Below are 19,112 nucleotides of genomic sequence, written 5' to 3'. Positions count from 1 at the left end.
CAGGCCCTGAGTTCAAGCCCAAGGACTGGCAATAAAAAAATGAGTGCTGGTGACTCTATTGCCTGGTGGTTCAGGTCGCCCCTCCCCCGCCCAGGTCCCCCAAGTACACTCTATGCCTGTCTTCTCACTAGCTGGCTCTCTTACTCAACTCAGAGCCCTTGAAAGAGATTTAACTTCTGGGATTCAGGACCTTAAAACCTTGCACATGATGGGATTAATCAGGAGCTGCTGGGGCATGCCTGGATCCACTGTACAGGTCGGATTTTTTTCCTATGAACTTGTCTAGGCCATAGAACCCCAATATGGTCAAATACCTATCTAGATGTCATTGTGAAGGTCTTTTTTTTGGGGGGGGTCAGTCGTGAGGCTTGAACTCTAAACCTGGACACTATCCCTATGCTCTTCAGCTCAAGTCTAGTGCCCTACCACTTGAGCCACAGTGCCACTGGTTTTCTGGTGGTTCACTGAAGAGTCTCATGGACTTTTGTGCATAGGCTGGCTTTGAACCATGATCTCAGATCTCAGCCTCCTGAGTAGCTAGAATTATAGGTGTGAGCCACTGGCACACAGCTAAGGTTTTTTTTGGGGGGGGTTGTTTTGTTTAAGATGAGAGTAACAATTAAATCTTTGAGTAAAACAAATGGCCCTGTATAATGTGGTAGGCCTGGCTGAAGCAGTTAACCGCTGTAGAAAAAAAGGCTGAGAACTGCCCTAGGTTGCCTCCAAAATGTACTGAATCACCAACTCCTTCCTGGATTTCCAGCCTGTCCATGTAGATTTCTCATGTGTCAATCCTACATTGTATAAGCTAATTCCTTAAAATCAACCATGTTTCCAACCAGTTCTTTTTCTCTGGAAAGCTCTGACTCACCCACACGTCACTCTTCAGGAAATTGTCCTCACCTGCCAATCATTGCTACACGTCCCTCTTCCAATCCAGTCTTTCCACACTGTCCCAGCTCTCAGTGCTGGCCCTGCTGATTTACTACAAGGCTCAGTGCTTAGCTCACTGACTTCTCTCCCACTCACATCCCATCAAACTTCAATTAAAGGCTAGGTGTGGTGATACAAGGCAGTAATCTCTGCTACCAAAAAAAAAGCAGAGATAAGAAGACTGATGTCTGAGGTTGTCCTGGGCAAAAATCATATCTTACCTAAACACAAAATGAAGCAAAAATAAGTCTGGGGGTTTAGCTCAGGGGTAGAACTCTTGTAAGCCCCAATATCACCAAAAATTAACAAATTACAACAAATCTAGTTTAAAGAGCTAGGCAGGCTTGGGTTCACCATTCTCAGCCTTCAGGGCCAGTACAGTTTCTGAGAACCACAAAGCTTCAACACCAGACATTTCTGGACAGAGCCAGCTTACCTGATCACAGCTTGGCATATGAATCCATGACTGATCCAGGCTATGATTGATTGACTGGTCAATGGATGAATTGTTTGCTATTTGTACAAAATTAGTGCAGTTCACGAGGGAAGATTTCAAGCACAAAATCTTCCTCAGGCCTAAATTTTATTTAATAGTAAAGAAATCACTCTTGGACCCAGACTAGAGATGACACAATCACTCATTTGATTAACCAGTATTTTTATTTACTTATAGAGAAGACATTCTGATGCTAGATATTAAAGATAATATAGTAAACAAAACATCAAGTGACCCTAGGTAGTTAACATTCTGATTGTATTTGTCTCCTTTTCTATTTTTGTGTTGATATTAGTAAGACATATACTTAAATGATTTTTAAAGATGACAGATTTCTTTTATTAAAAAAGAAATATGGAAGAGAAATGAGAGCACATGGCATAGATATGCCACCGAGAAGACAATACTTTGAACCATCTTTCCCCCCTTTTACACATTCTTTATTATAGATCTTGGCTTTGGGTTAAGTAGTGAGCATTGGATAGCTTTGTGATTGATGGGTCTCCTTTCTGTTACCTATAGATTTAGTTGATTAAATGTAACCCTGAAATAGCATGACACCCTACATTATTTTTATGTTTCATTGTTACTTTTGTTTAAAGTTTTAATATATCTTCTTTAATTAAAAGGCATAAATTAGCAAAGAAAAATAAAATAAAGAAATCACTCTTCCAACCAGCACCTACATACTTCCTTAATCCAACTTGAATTTGATCGTCTCATTGTCAGGGTTTGGACATGGAGGCTATAAACTGGGGAAGGGGTAATGATACAGAAAGTCCTTGAAATGAGTATAGCATGAGTGCCTGGGTACCTGAAAAGGCAGCTGGATGCAGGAGAAGAGGACAGGAGCATGAAGACTCTGTGGGAATTAAGTCCCCAAAGTAGGAGTAGTGAAACATGTTTGGGATAAATTAAGGCCAGGAGAGAAGATAGGAATGGTGAGAGGGAAAATTCAGAGGCAAGGCTGGACTCTGGGATCCAGATAATCACCCCAATCTTTTTATTTTTTTACTAAAATTTAATGTGGCATGTTTATTTGCTATAACAGTATTTGGATGCTAAAACAATAAATGGTTTGCACAAATCAACATGGATAAATCTCCAACACAAATCATTAAGTAAAAGCATCATTTGCAGATGATATGTACAGTATGATTTTGAGCTCAGGGCCTGAGCACTGTCCTTGGGCTTTCCTCAGAGCTAGTGTTCTACCGTGAGCCACCGCACCACTTCTGGCTTTTTCTATGTATGTGGTACCGAGGAATCGAACCTGGGTCTTCGTGCATGCTAGGCAGGCACTCTACCACTAGGCCAAACTCCCTGCCCTACAGTATGATATTTTGGGTTTGATTTTGATATCTGATTTTGGGTAAAAAAAAAAAAAGAAAGAAATCACAAGCATATACACACCAGGCAACCATTTATTTTTCTATGTATACATTCACACATAGATGAGCAATGAAAAAGTGATTTTTGTGCATATCAAAATGTTTTGCTGTTGTCTTGAGACCAGGACTAGAACCAGTATCTGATGCTTGCTGGCACTCTACAATCTGGGTCACAGTCATATATCAGTTTTAAGTTCTTTTTTTTTAAATCACTCTAGTCTCCTCAGCTCATTTCACACATTTCTGCCAAGCTAAAGGATGGGTCACCAAAAGCTCGCGTATAGTCATGTACTCCCGGGTCACCAAAAGCTCGCGTATAGTCATGTACTCCCAGGTCACCATTTCTGTAGGCACGTCTTTGTGCTGCTGGAAGAAACCACAGATCTAGCTCCTGTGAGCTTCAAACTGTATGTGTGACTCAGTATCATCCCTCCAAATTGGTGACACCTCTGCTCCACCAAGAGTTTCTCATAATGAGCCCCAGGGCCCAGGCTACCAGCCCCAAAGAAGTCCTTTGTTCTCCATCTTCAGCCAGCCTCAACTACTGGCCTCTGATCACCTGGTAGACACTTACCTACCTGTTCTGTTCACCCTTTGTGACTGTCTTCTATAGCACACGCCTGGCCCTTGACTCACACTAGGTAGAACCAGCTTAGAGAAAAGCAGAGCCATTTACCTCATAGAGACATCGAATTCTTATCAGCATACTGCAGACCAGGCAATGAATACAAGTTTACTGGCTCCCAGTCCTGGGTGGTTTAAGTCCAATGTCATGGTACAGGTAGGTTTGATAACTCTGGTTCCCAAGATGACAGCGACTAATTCACTTTGTCCTCACAGAACTGAAGGTGGGAGGCAAACAGAGAAAATTGATCTCTGGCCTAGTTACTTTGTGAATGTCTCCTCTCTTAGAACAGTCTCAATGGCAATCAAACGTACATTCTGACATGTGATTTAGGGGGAACTTTCAAAGTACTTGCAGGCAGTCACATTGCACCCTAGCCAGGCTCGCCTATCTCTATGTCACCAGCACATCGTGTTCATTCCAGATTCTCCTAGTCAACCTCTTCCTGTAGGCTAGGTTGTAAAGCTTTAGACAGATCTTTCCACTTGATTGAGCTGTCCCTCTTTTGACTTTGTGCAGAAAAGAATTTATAATTTTTTGTGGTACTAAGATTTGAACTTGGGGCCATACACTTGCTAGACAAGCATTCTATTTGATGATGCCCCAGCCCTTTTGCTTTATTTTTCAGATAGGGTCTCATTTGTTTTTCCCTAGCCCAGCCTGGGCCTTGATCCTTCTATTTCCAATGTTCTCATAGCTGAGATGACAGGTTTATACCACTACACACAGTTTTTAATGAGATGAGGTTTTGAGAACTTTTTTTTTTTTTTGCCAGTCCTGGGGCTTGAACTCAGGGCCTCAGCACTGCCCTGGGATTTTTTTCCTCAAGGCTATCACTCTGCCATTTGAGCCATAGCACCATTTCCAGCTTTTCTATGTTTGTGTTACCAAGGAATCGAACCCGGACCTTCGTGCATGTTAGAAAAGCATTTTACCCAAAGGAACTTAGGCTCAATGGTTTCCCTCATTCGTCACAATCAGTAGAAACCTTGGGCTCTACTAGCAGAGATTTGCAATAGAGCAAAATCTTGATACATAAGGCCATATAATGTGAAGCTAATTGAAAGGACCTCCAGGATAGTGAAACAAAAGCCATATAATGAATGATTGTTGTCCTTAATGTAGTATGTTGTCTCTCATCTCCTTTGCTGTCCCTTGGTTATCTCATATTGGTATAGTATCTCACTTTGTTATCTGATATATTGAATTTATTTGTATTTGGATATTTGAAATTTGATAGGGAAGGGGGGAAAACCAAGACGGGTTCTAAAATATACAATAAATATTCATAAGTCCATACTAACTGAAGTAAGCAAATAAGTGAAAGCACAAGTCTCACTGCAGGCAAAGGAGAAACTTGAAACAGACAAACTTGACAGGCACTATCTCAACCAGAAGTCACCATCAACAGTGACAAGCTTCCTTGCTGACAGGGAAGACCTGCATTGAGGAACATGCTACTAACTATAGTGTGGGCTTTGGAGTTGAGCAAGCAGAAAAATATTATTTTTCATTTCATGAATTCCCTGCCAGGCATCTAAGATCACATCTAAGTTCAAAGACAGAGTCCAACACGGACACTGGTGACTCACACTTAACAATCCTAGCTACTCAAGAGGCTGAGATCTGAGGATCAGGGTTTGAAATCAGCCTGGACATAAAATTTGTTAAGACTCTTTATTTCCAATTAATCAGTCAAAAGCCAAAAGTGAAGCTGTGGCTCAAATGGTAGAGTTCCAGAAAGACAGCCTCTTTAGCAAATGGTGCTGGCAGACTGGTTAAGCACCTGCAGAAAACTAAAGTTGGATCCTTCTTTGTCACCTTGCACTAGGATTAACTCCAAATGGATCAAAGACCTGGAGGTAAAAGCCAATTCACTGAAAAATTTACAAGAAGGAATAGGAGATACACTAGTTCTCCTTGGCACAGGTTGAAACTTTCTTACTAAGGACCAAGAAACACAACAAATCAGAGAAAGGCTGGATAAGTGGGACTGCATTAAACTGCAGAGCTTCTGTATGGCAAAGGACATAGCTAGCAAATTAACTAGAAGCCTACAGAGTGGGAGAAGATCTTCACTAACCACACAACAGACAAAGGCCTCATATCTAAAATATATAAACAGCTCAAAAACTTGAATCACTCCAAAACTAATCTCCAAAGAAACAACCATCCCATTAAAAGATGGGCCAAAGACTTAAAGAGAGTCTTCTCTGAAGAAGAAATAAAAATGGCCTATGAAGAAATGCTCGACATCCTGGCCAAAAAAGAAATGCAAATCAAAACAACTCTAAGATTCCACCTCACTCCTGTTAGAATGGCCATGATCAAGAAATCTAATAACAACAGATGCTGGAGGGGATGTGGCCAGGAGGGATCACTACTACACTGTTGGTGGGAGTGCAAAGTCATTCAACCACTATGGAAAGCAGTATGGTAGTTCCTCAAAAGACTAAACATAGAGCTCCCCTATGATCCAGCCATTCTACTACTTGGCACATACCCAATTGTCCACAAACAAGGATATACTAAATCCATTAGCACAATGATATTCATTGCAACCTTATTTACCATAACAAGATATGGAGCCAACCCAGATGTCCCTCAGTTGATGAGTGGATCAACAAGATGTGGTATTTATACACAATGGAATTCTGTGCAGCTGTCAGAAAGAATGACATTGCCCCATTTGTAAGGAAATGGAAAGACTTAGAAAATATCATATTAAGTGAAGTAAGCCAGACTCAAAGGAACATAGGCCCAAAATTCTCCCTCATTTGTCATAATCAGTAGAAACCTTGGGCTCTCCTAGCAGAGATTCACAATAGAACAAAATCTAGATACACAAGGCCATATAGTGTGACGCTAAATGTAAGGACCTCCAGGATATAGAAACAAAGAGCTATATAATGAGTGATTGTTGTCCTTAATGTACTATGTTATCTCTCATCTCTTTTGCTGTCCCTTGGTTATCTCATATTGTTACAATATTTCACCTTGTTATATTTATGTTTAATTGGTTATTTGAAATTGGCTAGGGAAGGGGGGAAATCAAGATGAGCGGGGAGGGGGGGGAGGGGGGGAGGGAGGGAAATAGGGACCATGACATGAGAAAGTGTATCAATGTATGTGAAGTAATGTACCTTCCATCTGGTGAATATAATGTAACCCTTCTATTAATTACAATAAAAAATATATGAAAGAAAAAAATGGTAGAGTTCCAGCCTTGAGTAAGAAAAAAAAACCTCAGGATCAGTGTCTAGGCCCTGAGTTCAAGCCCCAGTATCATTCATATATATATATATATATATATATATATATATATATATATATAGTTGTATATAAGAGGCCACCTAGTGAATCTGTAGATTTTCAACAGCCTCTCACCCATCATCCCTTTACATCCTTCACATCTCTTTACATAGCAAAATTCAAACTTTATACATATTTTATGTCCATTAAACTTATGTTCTCAGAAATGACCACTGAGCTGCAGAGGAGGACATTTACCAAATGACTTTCATGTTGTCACTTAACCAGGAATACAAGGGGTATTTTTGTTTGTTGTGGAGTTGGGGGGGAGGTGTGGGGGTGTGGGGGTGTGTTGGTATTAGGTCTTGAAATCAGGGCTTGAGCACTGTCTCTGAGCTTTCTGCTATGCTAATAATACACAAATACTCACAGAATGACACTTGACTGAATACAAAGTACTTTACCTATTACTGTAGGGATGCAGAGAGGGGGGAAGAAGGAAAAGGGAGGGAAGGAAAGGAAAGAAGAGAGAAGAGCAAGAAGAGTTCAAACAGTTTATAATACTCCCCCCACCCAAGCAACATTAACATATGCTTCGAAAAATTGTTTTCCTGGGTAAACAAATGATGCCGGTGTGGAATGTATGCCTAGAGGTATGATAAACACGAAAACTGGAAAGTCTACTGTGGCCAGGCTGTGAAAGACAGGGTAGGAAGGGGCAAAGATTCAATGCTCAAGCGACACCCAAGCCTCAGGCTCTGACTTTCCATCCTTGGCTCTCAGCCATTTCAGGGTATACTAGAAATCTTCTAAATCTGTTTGACCCAGAACTCATTCTCTGGAAACTAGTATTGAAATACTTTGGAAAAGCGGGTTATTAATAAAGTCTCAATCTCCATGACCTGAAAAACATATTTTAGGCTCCCCCATTAATTCTGTTTTATGAGAGAATGACCCAACTGGTAGAATATGGTTAATTACTAACCAATTTTGTGCACTAAGCAAGTTCCACATCTCTTGCAGGATAGGTCAGAACTTGTAAAGCTGAGTCCCTAAATGCCACCAGAGAGGCTGTATCACCAGCCGGGTGGGGGGGGGGTGTTGGGTGCCCTGTCTCAGGCAAGCCTGAGAATAGCCACCCTGCTCCCTGGAATAACCCCTCAAAGAATGGGGGTAACTAATACATTAACTGTTGTTTCTCCAAATGGTCAGTGATGCGTGAAGAACTTCCCAGCTTGGGAGAGAGAACCACAGCGAACCCCACAGGATCCAGGACCAAGACATCCAGCTTATTCCCAGCACTGTTCCAACACCTGCTGCTTCCTCCAAACCTGCTAGGCGGAGGAGATCAACCACCAGAGTCTGTCGCCTTGGGGCTCCTGGCAGCCCCTTTCCCAGCCGGGCTAGCCTAGCCACAGGCTTTGCGGGGTGCTCCCATCATGCTCATGAACACATCACGCCCTGCACCCCAAGCTCCTCTGAAGCCCCCCTCCCCAGGAAGACCCTCCGTGCGTCCCCGCCCCCCCCCCCGGGAAGGGCCCCAGGCTGCACCCCGGTGCGTGCGCGCCCGGGACCACGATGGCCTCCTGCAGCCGGCCCGGGCCGCGTCAGGGCAGAGGCGGGGTGGGGCGCGGTTAAAAAGGCGCAGCAGGTGGGAGCCCGGGGCCCTGAAGGAACTGCCCCGCACCGAGGCAGACTCGTCACCGGCTGGAATCCGGCGGCTCGCGCCAGCCAGCCAGCCAGAGCAGAGGGCTCCCTGCTCCGGCCGACCCGGGCCCAGCAGGTACGCGGTGGGGGCGCGAGCGAGGGGCGCAGTCCTGGCTCTAGGAAAGCGGGAAGGGGAGTTCCCCTGAGAAGCCCAGCAGGTAAGGTGGAAGATCTGAGCCCTTTCTCGCCCCATAGGGACCCTTGGTGACTGTCTCCACTCCCCACAAGCTGGGGGACTGGCCTAGGGTGGGTGCCCCGCCACCCTGGGGCCACCAAGCATCCTTATCTGCCTCTCCATCCGCATCCTCGATCTGAGTTCCCTGGCGGGCCAAGTCCTCTGAGCAGTGGGCGCCACGCTGGCACCCCTCTCCCGCAAGCTGGCTTCCAGGAACGAGGCTGAACTGGTTTGACTTCCACGGCAGGGCCCCTTCTGACTCGTGGGACAGGTTTCCTAGGTATATGCGTTGTGTGTGGAAGTGACCAGTGCAAGAAGTATGTGCTCTTTCCTCCTATTTTCTTTACTGTGTTTGGGGATTTTGATTTGGACTTTGGGACTGGTCACCCGAATTGGTTTGGGGGAGCAAAAAGCCAGATCCAGAGATGATGGTTAACTTCATTCAGTTAAATCCTGAGGCTTGGCGCCAAACAGATTTAATTCAGGAGAGAGCTGACCAGGTTGGATTGCATAATTTAACTCCAAGGAACTTGTGACATGTAGGTGACAATAGTGTGGACAGCAGTAATTAAAAGGAACTGGTGACACCTCCTATTAATAGATGCAGTCACCTGTCAGATGGCCCTGCAGGAACCATACCAGGTGTTGGGCATTCTGTTTTGTGACTTGGGCTGGCCTTCCTTCGCCAAAGAACAGGACAGGGTCTGGGTGAGTGCGGCTTTCAGGTAGCTATGGACCCCTGGTCCAAGATGCCTGATACCCTCTGCTTCATGTTCCCTCCCAGCCTGTCAGTTGGCGCCTGGTTAAGTTTAACACTCTATCTTTTTGTTTTTCTTCAAGTATGCTTTCTGTTTTTCTTGCCCCAGTTCTAGAAGAATCTAACCAGTGTACTATAAGAACGATCATGCCCCAATGCAGTTTCCTCAGAGTTGTAAAATGCTGCTCAGAACTGTTTCTGTGAAGGGCCAGCTGTGTCTTGCTGTTTCCATTGGGCAGGCTTTGCTGATGTTGTTTGAACACTGTGGGGGGGGTTATAAAGAGAGAACCCCAAGACCCTAGTCTGTCACCTCCTGAGATGTTCACTATCACTACTGATTCTTAAGACCCTGAAGACGCTGGTCTCTGTTCATCTGTTCCACTAGTTAAGACAGATTCTGAGACAGGTAATGGAGATTTTATTCTCTTTTTCATGTTCTCTTTTCCCCCCTTTCTTTCTTTCTTTCTTTCTTTCTTTCTTTCTTTCTTTCTTTCTTTCTTTTTGTACTAATACCGGGACTTGAATTTGGGGCCTCAGAATCTTGCTTAGCTCTTTTGCTTGAGGCTAGCATTCTACCACTTAAACCACAGCTCCACTTTCAGCTTTTTGCTAGCTAATTGAAGATAAGATCTTATGAACTTTTCTGCCCAAGACTGCTTCATATCTCAGTTTTCAGATCTCGGCCTCCTGAGTAGCTAGAATTAGAGACTTGAGCCACCAGCACCTAGCTATACTCTTTTTTTCTTACATTTTCTTTTTAGAATTGTAAGTTGGGAAGAAAAAGAACTATATAAGATCTGGCCCAACAATTTCAGTAGGCTAAAAGAAAATTCCAACTTCTACCTGACCAGTATGCACCTTTGATTCAGTCTCAATATTCCAAAAGCTCAAATGACCAAAAGGTCATTTGTATGTACATTAAGAGGAATACAATTTGGGTAAGATGATTTTTGGCTCAAGTTTCTTGGTCCACTGAGAGTCATAATCTTCCCAGTGGAATTAATAGTTTAAAATTTATGTTCATCTGTTCCATCCACAGAAACTGGGCCTCAAAGGACCTTTTCCATTTGTATTGCGAGAGTCATTTAAATGTGGTAGAACTTAAATGTTTGGAAAGTCAAGTTTGCAAGTGAACAGATACTACTAATGGATCTAGAGAGTTTAAACTTAATGGAAATTCTATTTGAATCTCTATGATTTCTTAAGTAGAGTAAGAGATGTGTAATTCTATAGATGGTCCATCTTATTTGTTAACTTACAGCCAAAAATAGTTTCACTCAATAATTTTTTAAGAAATCTGGGAGACCTAAGTCCATTGTTGTCATTAAATGTTACTTTGAAAACATTGAAGTTTTGTGTCATAAAATTTAAAAACCAGCTATCAGATTGTCCCTCAGATTGCCAGAGATTTTTGGAGACAAAACATATTGATTTTTCTAAATTAAAGAAGGACCTTGACAGCTTTTTTTCCCTTGATTTGAAAGTAAAGAGATAGTCAGTTTCCCAAACTCTTTCTTATTCCATTTTTTTTTTAAGAATGGGAGATTTGGGATAGGGGGAATCACAGTTATTCTTATTGTCATTATTTTGACAGAAAAAAAAGCTACTCCAAAGAGTACCTTTGATTTTTCACTGTGATTTTTTTTAAGTATAAAGCATTAGGAAACTGAGACCATCCAAACTTATGCCATAATCATTCTGGTAATAAAGGAAAAGTACCCATAAAGTTCATTCAATGAATGGGGGCTAGAAGACTTAAAAGAGTGTGGCAGCAATTACTATTTTTTGTTCTACAGGCAGCTTCCCCACTGACAGCAAGAAACTCAGCAAAAAGTTACACTTACAGTCACTGGGCTCTGCTATCTTCGAAGCAATCAAGCAGGGTTTTGCCCTGAGCTTGGAGCTCCCCACACCAGGAGTCCGTGGAAATAAGGCTCAGGTTTGTTTGTTTAGTTCAGTCCTTATTTTCTTTTTATCTGATGTTCTGCAGAACTCACATGGACCTTGTAAGGAGTATGTTCTCCTCTCAGATCTAACAAATATTTGCCAAATGATTTTTTTCCCCAGGCTATTCTTAAAACAAACAAACAACAAAAAAAGAATTTTCCCACCTCTTGTTGTATGCTGATAGATAATGCTCTCATGTTTAGGACTTTAGCTTAGGTCCTGTCTAAAATGGTATGTCCAAGCAGCTATGATTAAACTCCTTATAAAAAGGTGTATTGGGATGAGGGGTTAACAAGAGCTGGTGTGAGCGGCTCTTGTCTGTAATCCTAGCTACTCAGAAGACTGAGATCTCATGATTGAGGTTCAAAGCCAACACAGGCAGACAAATAGGAGAGATTGTTTTCTCCAATTGTTTTCTAAACAGCAAAAGTCAAAAGTAGAGGTGGCTCAAGTGGTGGAGTACCAGCCTTCAGCTAAAAAGTTAAACAGGAGTACAAGGCCCTGAGCTTAAGCCCCGGTTCTAGATGTGTGTGTGTGTGTGTGTGTGTGTGTGTGTGTGTGTGTGTGTGTGTGCGAGTAAATGAAAAAATGAATAAAATAATCAAGAGAGATGGCACTGCTGTTACAATGTCAATAAACTTCAGTGATTTGAATTGTGAAAGGGAAGGATCAAAACACTGTGTGTTTCCTCGCTGGGGCCAGGAGAGTGGCCTAGAGTGATAGAGTGCTTGCCTAGAATGCACGAAGCCCTGAGTTTGATTCCTTGGTGTTACATACACAGAAAAAGCCAGAAGTGGTGCTGTGGCTCAAATGGTAGAGTGCCAGCCTTGAGAAAGGTCAAGGACAGTTCTCAGGCTGTGAGTTCAAGCCCCAGGACTGGCAAAGAAGAAGAGGAAGAGAAAGAGGAGGAGGAAGAAGAAGAAGAAGAAGAAGAAGAAGAAGAAGAAGAAGAAGAAGGAGAAGGAGAAGGAGAAGGAGAAGGAGAAGGAGAAGGAGAAGGAGAAGGAGAAGGAGAAGGAGAAGGAGAAGGAGAAGGAGAAGGAGAAGGAGAAGGAGAAGTCACCGTGTGTACTAGATTTTGAAGCTAAATATGTAGGGCTGGAGTTTTAGTATCAAGAAAGAGTGTAGAATTGGGCAGTATAATTAGATATATCACTAAACCAGGCCCATTTTACTTGTTCCTTGTAAGAGTCAGAGAAGTTAAAACACAAGTGGGCTTTACAGAGAGTTAGATGTGTGTTTATTTTCAAAGAAGCTCCTCCATCAGCTTTCCATGAAAGGAAAGAATGGTTTGGTTAGATTACAGAGGGTTCAAGTGAATACAGTAATTTTATAAATTCTAATTTAATCACAATTTTCAAACAAATATTGGGCTTTCTACTCTTCAATCAAAGTACTAATGAAAGATATACCCAGACCATGCATTTATTTTTTATTTTTTCTTTTGTGCCAGTATTTGGGGCTTGAACTCAAGACCTCACACTCTTACTTGGTTTTTTTGCTCAAAGTTGGTGCTCTACCACTTGAGTCATAACTCCATTTTTAGCTTTTTGCTGGATAATTGGAAGTCTCACAGACTTTCTTTCCCCAATTGGCTTCAAATGTTGGTCCTCAAATCTCAGCCTCCTGAGTAGATAGGATTACAGATATGAGCTACTGGCATCCAGCAGCTCATATATTTCTGTAAGAGAAGTCTAAAAATTGGGGTGTTGTATCCTCTCTCCTTGCATACACTCTGGCCTGAGTGCCTCGACCTACTGACAGGACAGGCAGAAGGAGCTCAGTGTTGACCTGGCTACATCTTCAGCTGCCTGTCACTTGTATCTCACATAGCTCTCTGGTGGGACAAGTCTCCAGAAGTTATTCAGACCTTCCCAGGGACTGCAAACCTGAAAATTTAGGGCTCTGTAAACCCCCAAAGGGCCACGATCTTGGCCTGTCTTGTAATGCTGGTGAGGTGACCCTCCCTTCCTCACTCTTGGTCCTGTAGAGAATGCTGAGCAGGACAGGTGCCCAGTAAGGATTTGTTGTGAGACCCTTAGGAACAATGAGATCAAGACAAAAGAATTTCAAAAGACATTTTTCACTGCTAGGAAATTTGCTTCCTCCTCACTAAAAGCACTTGCTTTGCTGAACCCAACAAGGATAAATTACAAAGAGCAGAAAACACTAGTCCTTTCGGATCTTTTCTTCTACTATAAATAACAGGGCCTTTGTTGCTCTTGCAAGAAGATCCTTTGAATCAGGTGACTTGCTTCTTGCCTGATTGTCTTCAGTGACTAGCAGGCTAAATATGTCTGTATTGGGGTTTAACCTCATTTTTCCTAATGATTCGGATAACCCTTTTTTTCTTTAAAAAAAATGTGGAGAGAATGATGAAAGGGGTGACATTAATCAAGATGCACTGTCCTCATAAATTGCTATGAAATTTATGAAACCCCTTTGTAAAAGTAAAAGTATATTTTTTGTTGCCAGTCTTGGAGCTTGAACTCAGGGCCTGAGCACTGGCACTGGGCTTTCTCAAGACTAGACCTCTACCACTTGAGCCACAGCACCACTTCCAGCTTTTTCTATGTATGTGGTACTGAAGAATCAAACCCTGGTCTCCGGGAATGCTAGGCAAGCACTCTACTACTAGGCCAAATTCCTGGCCCTTAATGTATTTTTTAATACCAGAAAAGGGGCGGGGGGGGGGGCAGGTGCTAGTAACTCACATCTGTATTCTTAGCTACACAGGAAGCTAAGATCTTAGGATCCCAAATCAAAGCCAGTGGGGGTAGGAAAGACTATAAGATTATTGTTTCTAATAAGCCAGAAGTGGAGCTGTGGCACAAGTAGTCTTGAAGCAAAAAGGCTAAGGGACAGTGCCCAGGCACTAGGTTCAAACGCCAGTACTGGCACCAAAAATGAAAAACAAACCAAAAAAACTGACTAATTAGGTACATTATAGAACATGTTTATATTTATTGACTAATGAGAGAATATCAGTTTATAAATACACAGGCTGACCCTATAAGAGAACAGGTGCTGTAAACTAGGTCTAAAGTTCAAGAGGGTTAAACTCTTCTCTCCCCACTGAAAACATTCTGAAATGACTCCAGGACAGACATTATCATGTCTTTAAGCAGGAATTAAAACTTAATTGTATAATTCTTATGAATTAGGATTAGTTTTTAACATCCAAAGGCTATTTGGATGTTATTGTGGATACTGAAAACCTCTTTTGGCCATGTACTAAGAGACTTATAAAAGAGAATATTTCAGACTTTTTTGGTGTATATGAATGTCAGTATCAAGGCTTAAACTCAGGGCCTGGGTACTTTTCCTTAGCTTTTCATTCAAAGCTTATTCTCTCCCACTTAAGCCACAGCTCCACTTCCAGTGTTTTAGTGGCTAATTGTAGATAAGAGTCAGAAAGATTTTTCTACCTGACCTGGCTTTGAATTGGGATCCTCAGGTCTCAGACTCCCATGAGCCATCAGCACCGAACTGGGCTCACGTATCTTATTTTTTTTTACTTCCTGACACGTATCCCTTTGTATGTTCTGCTTTTGGTTTTATAAGGTTGAGGTCATATTCTGTTTTAAATTCCTGGTATTGTTACCAGTTGGGGCCACTCTATTAGTGTAAGGATCTGAGTCATCTCCCACTTTTCTATGGCTTTCAAACTCCTTCCTCAAACTCCCATTTTACCTGACCCTTCTAACAATGGACGTCTTCTTTGAGAAGCCTTTATTGCCTGCCTGTGAAAAAATTCAGCTGCAAAATTCAACTCCTCTTTTTTTTTTTAATTTAACAATTAATAGGCTTCCCTCAAGTCTAGGCTATTAAATTCAGTGTATGAATGTTGGCTAATGTTATTTGTTTGTTTGTTTGTTGCTCCACGTCTGTTTTTGTTTGTTTTCCTGCTTTGTTTTGCTTTTTGCTAGTTAATTGGACATAAAAGTCTCATGCACCGTTTTTGCCCAGACTAGCTTTAGACCATGATCTGAGGATCTCAGTCTCCTGAGTAGATAGGATAAGGGGTGTGAGCGCCCAAAAAGTTTTTAGTCTTCTTAACTAAAGGTGAATCTTTTTGTAGGACAAGAAAACAACTGTTTGGATTGCAGCAAAAGTTTCCAAAAAATCCTTTTTCTTTAGTGATGCTAGATCAGTCCTTAGCAGAGAAGGTGACCTGGGTTTTGGTGGCAGCTGCTCCCCATTTGCAGTGGCTCCCACTGTAAAAGGGACCCAAGTTTTAATGGAGGGCCATCCCAGGGCTTGGCTAAATTGGAGAACAAAGAAATAATTTATATAAAACCTTGTGATTCTCTTTCTGAACAGTATAGTTGACAATATTAGCTTTCCTAATAACACATGATTATAGACAATGGTATAATTCAAGCTTAGACATGAGTATGAGTAAATAACTAACTTACAGTTTAACAAAATGAATACCAGGAGCTGGAGGTGAGATCAAAGAGAGTGGTAAATGAGTGGAGAGAGAAATGGTGGCAGGGGACAGTCGTAATATTCCATGTATATATGTGAAAATGGAACCAGGTAATTTGAGGGGCTGGGTGAGTTTGAGAAAGATGGGGAAGAATGCTGGAAGGGATGACATTGATGAAGGTGCATTGTGTTCTCAAACTGGCATGTTGAACTGAAACTCCTTTATACAGCTAAAGGAAATTTGAGAAAGAAATAAAATAAAAAAGAAATAGGCATGAGTATAATATATAAAGTAAGCTAAGAATTATTTGGTTTCTTCCCATTTCTACTGAGTAAAACTAGTTAAATCATTCTACTAAATCTTTTCGTGGTTAAGCCATTCAATGAATAAAATCTACAGTGTGGAAGTTCTGTGAGCCCTTACTTTCTTATTCGTTTGTTTGTTTTTGTTCAGGTACTAGGATTTGAACTCAGAGCCGGTGAACTGTCCCTTGGCTAGCACTCAAAGCTGGTCCTCTACCACTTGAGTCCTAGCTCCATTTCTAGCTTTCTGCTGGTCAATTGGAGATAAGTCTCATAGACTATTCTGCCCAGACTGTTCTCAAACTGACATCCTCAAATTTCAGCCTCCAGACTAGCTAGGATTACATGAGGATTATAACAGGATTATATGAGCCCTTGATTTCGTAAAGCCAAGCTTACAATACTCAGCTTAGATAGGGACTTGAAAGGGAGCTTAAACACATCTTTGTTTACCTGGATTTCTGCTAATGGGATCAGCAACCTAATATGGACTCTGCCTTGGGTTGACTCAAGACATTTTAAGCCTCCCGGCAAAACAACTGAATATGTTTGGAACAGGCTTTCTTTATAGAAAAAAAAGAAAGAAAGAAAACAAAACTCCTACTAATAGTCTAGGTCTTGAATTTACTCCTCTATATCTGTAATGTAGTGTTCATTGTAACATTATCTCACCAATTCAGAGACTCCACTGATTTCTTTGCTCCTATTGCCTGTCTAGGAATAAGCTGGTGCCATGGATTGGGGAACCCTGCACACTTTTATTGGGGGTGTGAACAAGCACTCTACCAGCATCGGCAAGGTATGGATCACGGTCATCTTCATTTTCCGAGTTATGATCCTCGTGGTGGCTGCCCAAGAAGTATGGGGTGATGAGCAAGAGGACTTTGTTTGCAACACACTGCAGCCAGGCTGTAAGAACGTGTGCTACGACCATTTCTTCCCTGTGTCTCACATTCGTCTCTGGGCTTTGCAACTCATCTTCGTGTCCACCCCTGCATTGCTAGTGGCCATGCACGTGGCCTACTACAGACAAAAAACTACTCGTAAGTTCAAGCGTGGAGAGAAGAAGGATGAATTCAAAGACTTAGAGGACATTAAAAGACAAAAAGTGCGGATCGAGGGATCTCTGTGGTGGACTTACACCAGCAGCATCTTTTTCCGAATTGTCTTCGAAGCTGCTTTCATGTATGTGTTCTATTTTCTCTACAATGGGTATCACCTGCCCTGGGTGCTGAAATGTGGCATTGAGCCCTGCCCCAATCTTGTTGACTGCTTCATTTCCAGGCCAACTGAGAAAACTGTCTTCACCATTTTTATGATCTCTGCATCTGTGATTTGCATGTTACTCAATGTGGCTGAGTTGTGTTATCTACTACTGAAAGTATGCTTTAGAAGATCCAAAAGAGTCCAGGCACAGCAAGCTCACCCCAACCATGCTCTCAAAGAGAGCAAGCAGAATGAAATGAATGAGCTGATTTCAGATAGTGGCCACAATGCCATCACAAGTTTCCCAAGTTAAACAGTTCAAGTAGTTAAGTCCTAAACAAAGGTGATTTCCCATGGAGACAATTCTCTCTCTAAGCTGGAGAGCTGGCTGTCATAGATAGACTACGTGAGTTCACTTCTTATAGAAAACTGTATTGTTCACATGAAACATAGTCAAACACGTGGACCAGCTCTAAAATCATGACCAAGGCCAGAGGTCCCTTTAACAAATTCCTTGTGTGTTGTGGTCTCCCTGAATGGGTTCTCCCTGAACATATTGGCAAATGTTGTTGTGAAAAATAATGTATTAAGCTGAGCCTGGTGGCTCACTCCTGTAATCCTAACTACTGAGGAGGCTGAGATCTGAAGATCATGGTTTAAAGCCAGCCTGGGCAGCCAAGTCTGTGACACTCTAATCTTTGATTAACCAGCAGAAAGCTGGAAATGGAGCTATGGCTCAAGTGGTAAAGTACTATCCTTGAGCAAAAAAGCTAAGGGACAACATTCAGGCCCTTAGTGCAAGCCCCACCACCAGCAAAACAAAATAGAAAGCAACTTATTTAGAAATCAATACTTTTTTATAGCAAAAGGTATAATAATAGAATTAAATATTTTAGTTCTGACTGAATTTATACAAAGTATTTTTATAATGACTGGCCTTTCTTACCTGAAGAAAAAAAGTCTAGATAAATATTCGTTTTATAAGTAAACCTTGAGTATCTAAAATTTTAACATAAAGGGTCGAGCTGATAAATATTGGTTTTGCATTGTCTATTGATACAACTCTTAAGGTGGAATGTGTTCATTGTACAATCTATTTTTACTGCTTTCTGGATGTAGATGGTGCTATAACAGAAGGGCATGTGTTTTAGAACTGGCCGATTGTACAAGTTCTTATGAATATTTGGAACATGAAGTGACCACCTTAATAAAGCTCATCTCCCACTGCTTCACCTTCCCTGTGCATTGAGTTTCTGCTCCTTCTGGGCCCCTGCCTACCATAGCTCCAGGGGCTCCATAAACAGGTTGGGTAATTTTGCTGGGGAGGCCCCAGTTACTGGGGATGAATTATCTGGACTTCAACAGGAATTCTTTCACTGCCAAGTCAAATGAGCAGAAACCCTTCAGTAGCCTCCTAGGCCCATGGCTTGGAGAAGAGTAGGCCACCTGTACAACTCCAGGGTCAGGTCAGTGTTAATAGATGAGGAGCAGCCATGGTGGTACATCCTGCTATGGGTCGCAACCTTCTAGAGGCTGAGGCAGTAGAATTGCAAGTTGAAGGCCAATTGTATTACACAGTGAGACTCTGTCTTGAAGAAGGAAGAAGAGGAGGAAGAAGAGAAGTTGGAAGGAGGAAGGGAAGAAAAGGGAAGAGTAAGGGAAAGGGAGGGGGGAGGAATTGTTAGGAAAGTCTTAAAGGCCTGTCTAGGCCATTTGCGTTGCTAATAAAATCTTTGAAACTGAGTAACATAAATAGATTTGTTTAGCTCACAATTTTAAAGCTTACACCTTTGTATGGATTCTAAGGAAGATCCCTGAGTCTTTCTAACACAGTGAATGGCTCTGTGGTGGGTCACATGAGAGAGGGAAAAGACATTTGGCAAGCAGGA

General features: G+C 42.0%; 1 protein-coding gene across 4 annotated transcripts; it reads left to right on the top strand.

The window, feature by feature from the left end:
• The first annotated feature begins 8,429 nt into the window (after positions 1-8,429).
• Positions 8,430-18,441, top strand: Gjb6 (gap junction protein beta 6). Of its 4 annotated transcripts, XM_090341770.1 has the most exons (3): positions 8,490-8,562; positions 11,133-11,275; positions 16,736-18,441. In XM_090341770.1, exon 3 carries the CDS (start codon positions 16,751-16,753, stop codon positions 17,534-17,536), a length of 786 nt encoding a protein of 261 aa, XP_090197896.1. In that variant the 5' UTR covers positions 8,490-8,562; positions 11,133-11,275; positions 16,736-16,750; the 3' UTR covers positions 17,537-18,441. The 4 variants fall into 4 exon arrangements, with proteins under 4 accessions (XP_090197898.1, XP_090197896.1, XP_090197899.1 ...); XM_090341772.1 differs by lacking the exons at positions 8,490-8,562; positions 11,133-11,275 and adding an exon at positions 8,430-8,480; XM_090341773.1 differs by lacking the exon at positions 11,133-11,275.
• Positions 18,442-19,112: the final 671 nt, after the last annotated feature.

Source organism: Megascapheus bottae, chromosome 11 (assembly GCF_031878675.1).
Source record: "Megascapheus bottae isolate mThoBot1 chromosome 11, mThoBot2.hap1, whole genome shotgun sequence".
Classification (NCBI taxonomy): domain Eukaryota; kingdom Metazoa; phylum Chordata; class Mammalia; order Rodentia; family Geomyidae; genus Megascapheus; species Megascapheus bottae.
This window is presented reverse-complemented; position numbering and strand designations above follow the sequence as displayed.

Excerpts from the sequence above, each read along its gene's own strand:
- Gjb6 (XM_090341772.1), top strand. The coding sequence starts at position 16,751 with ATGGATTGGGGAACCCTGCACACTTTTATTGGGGGTGTGAACAAGCAC.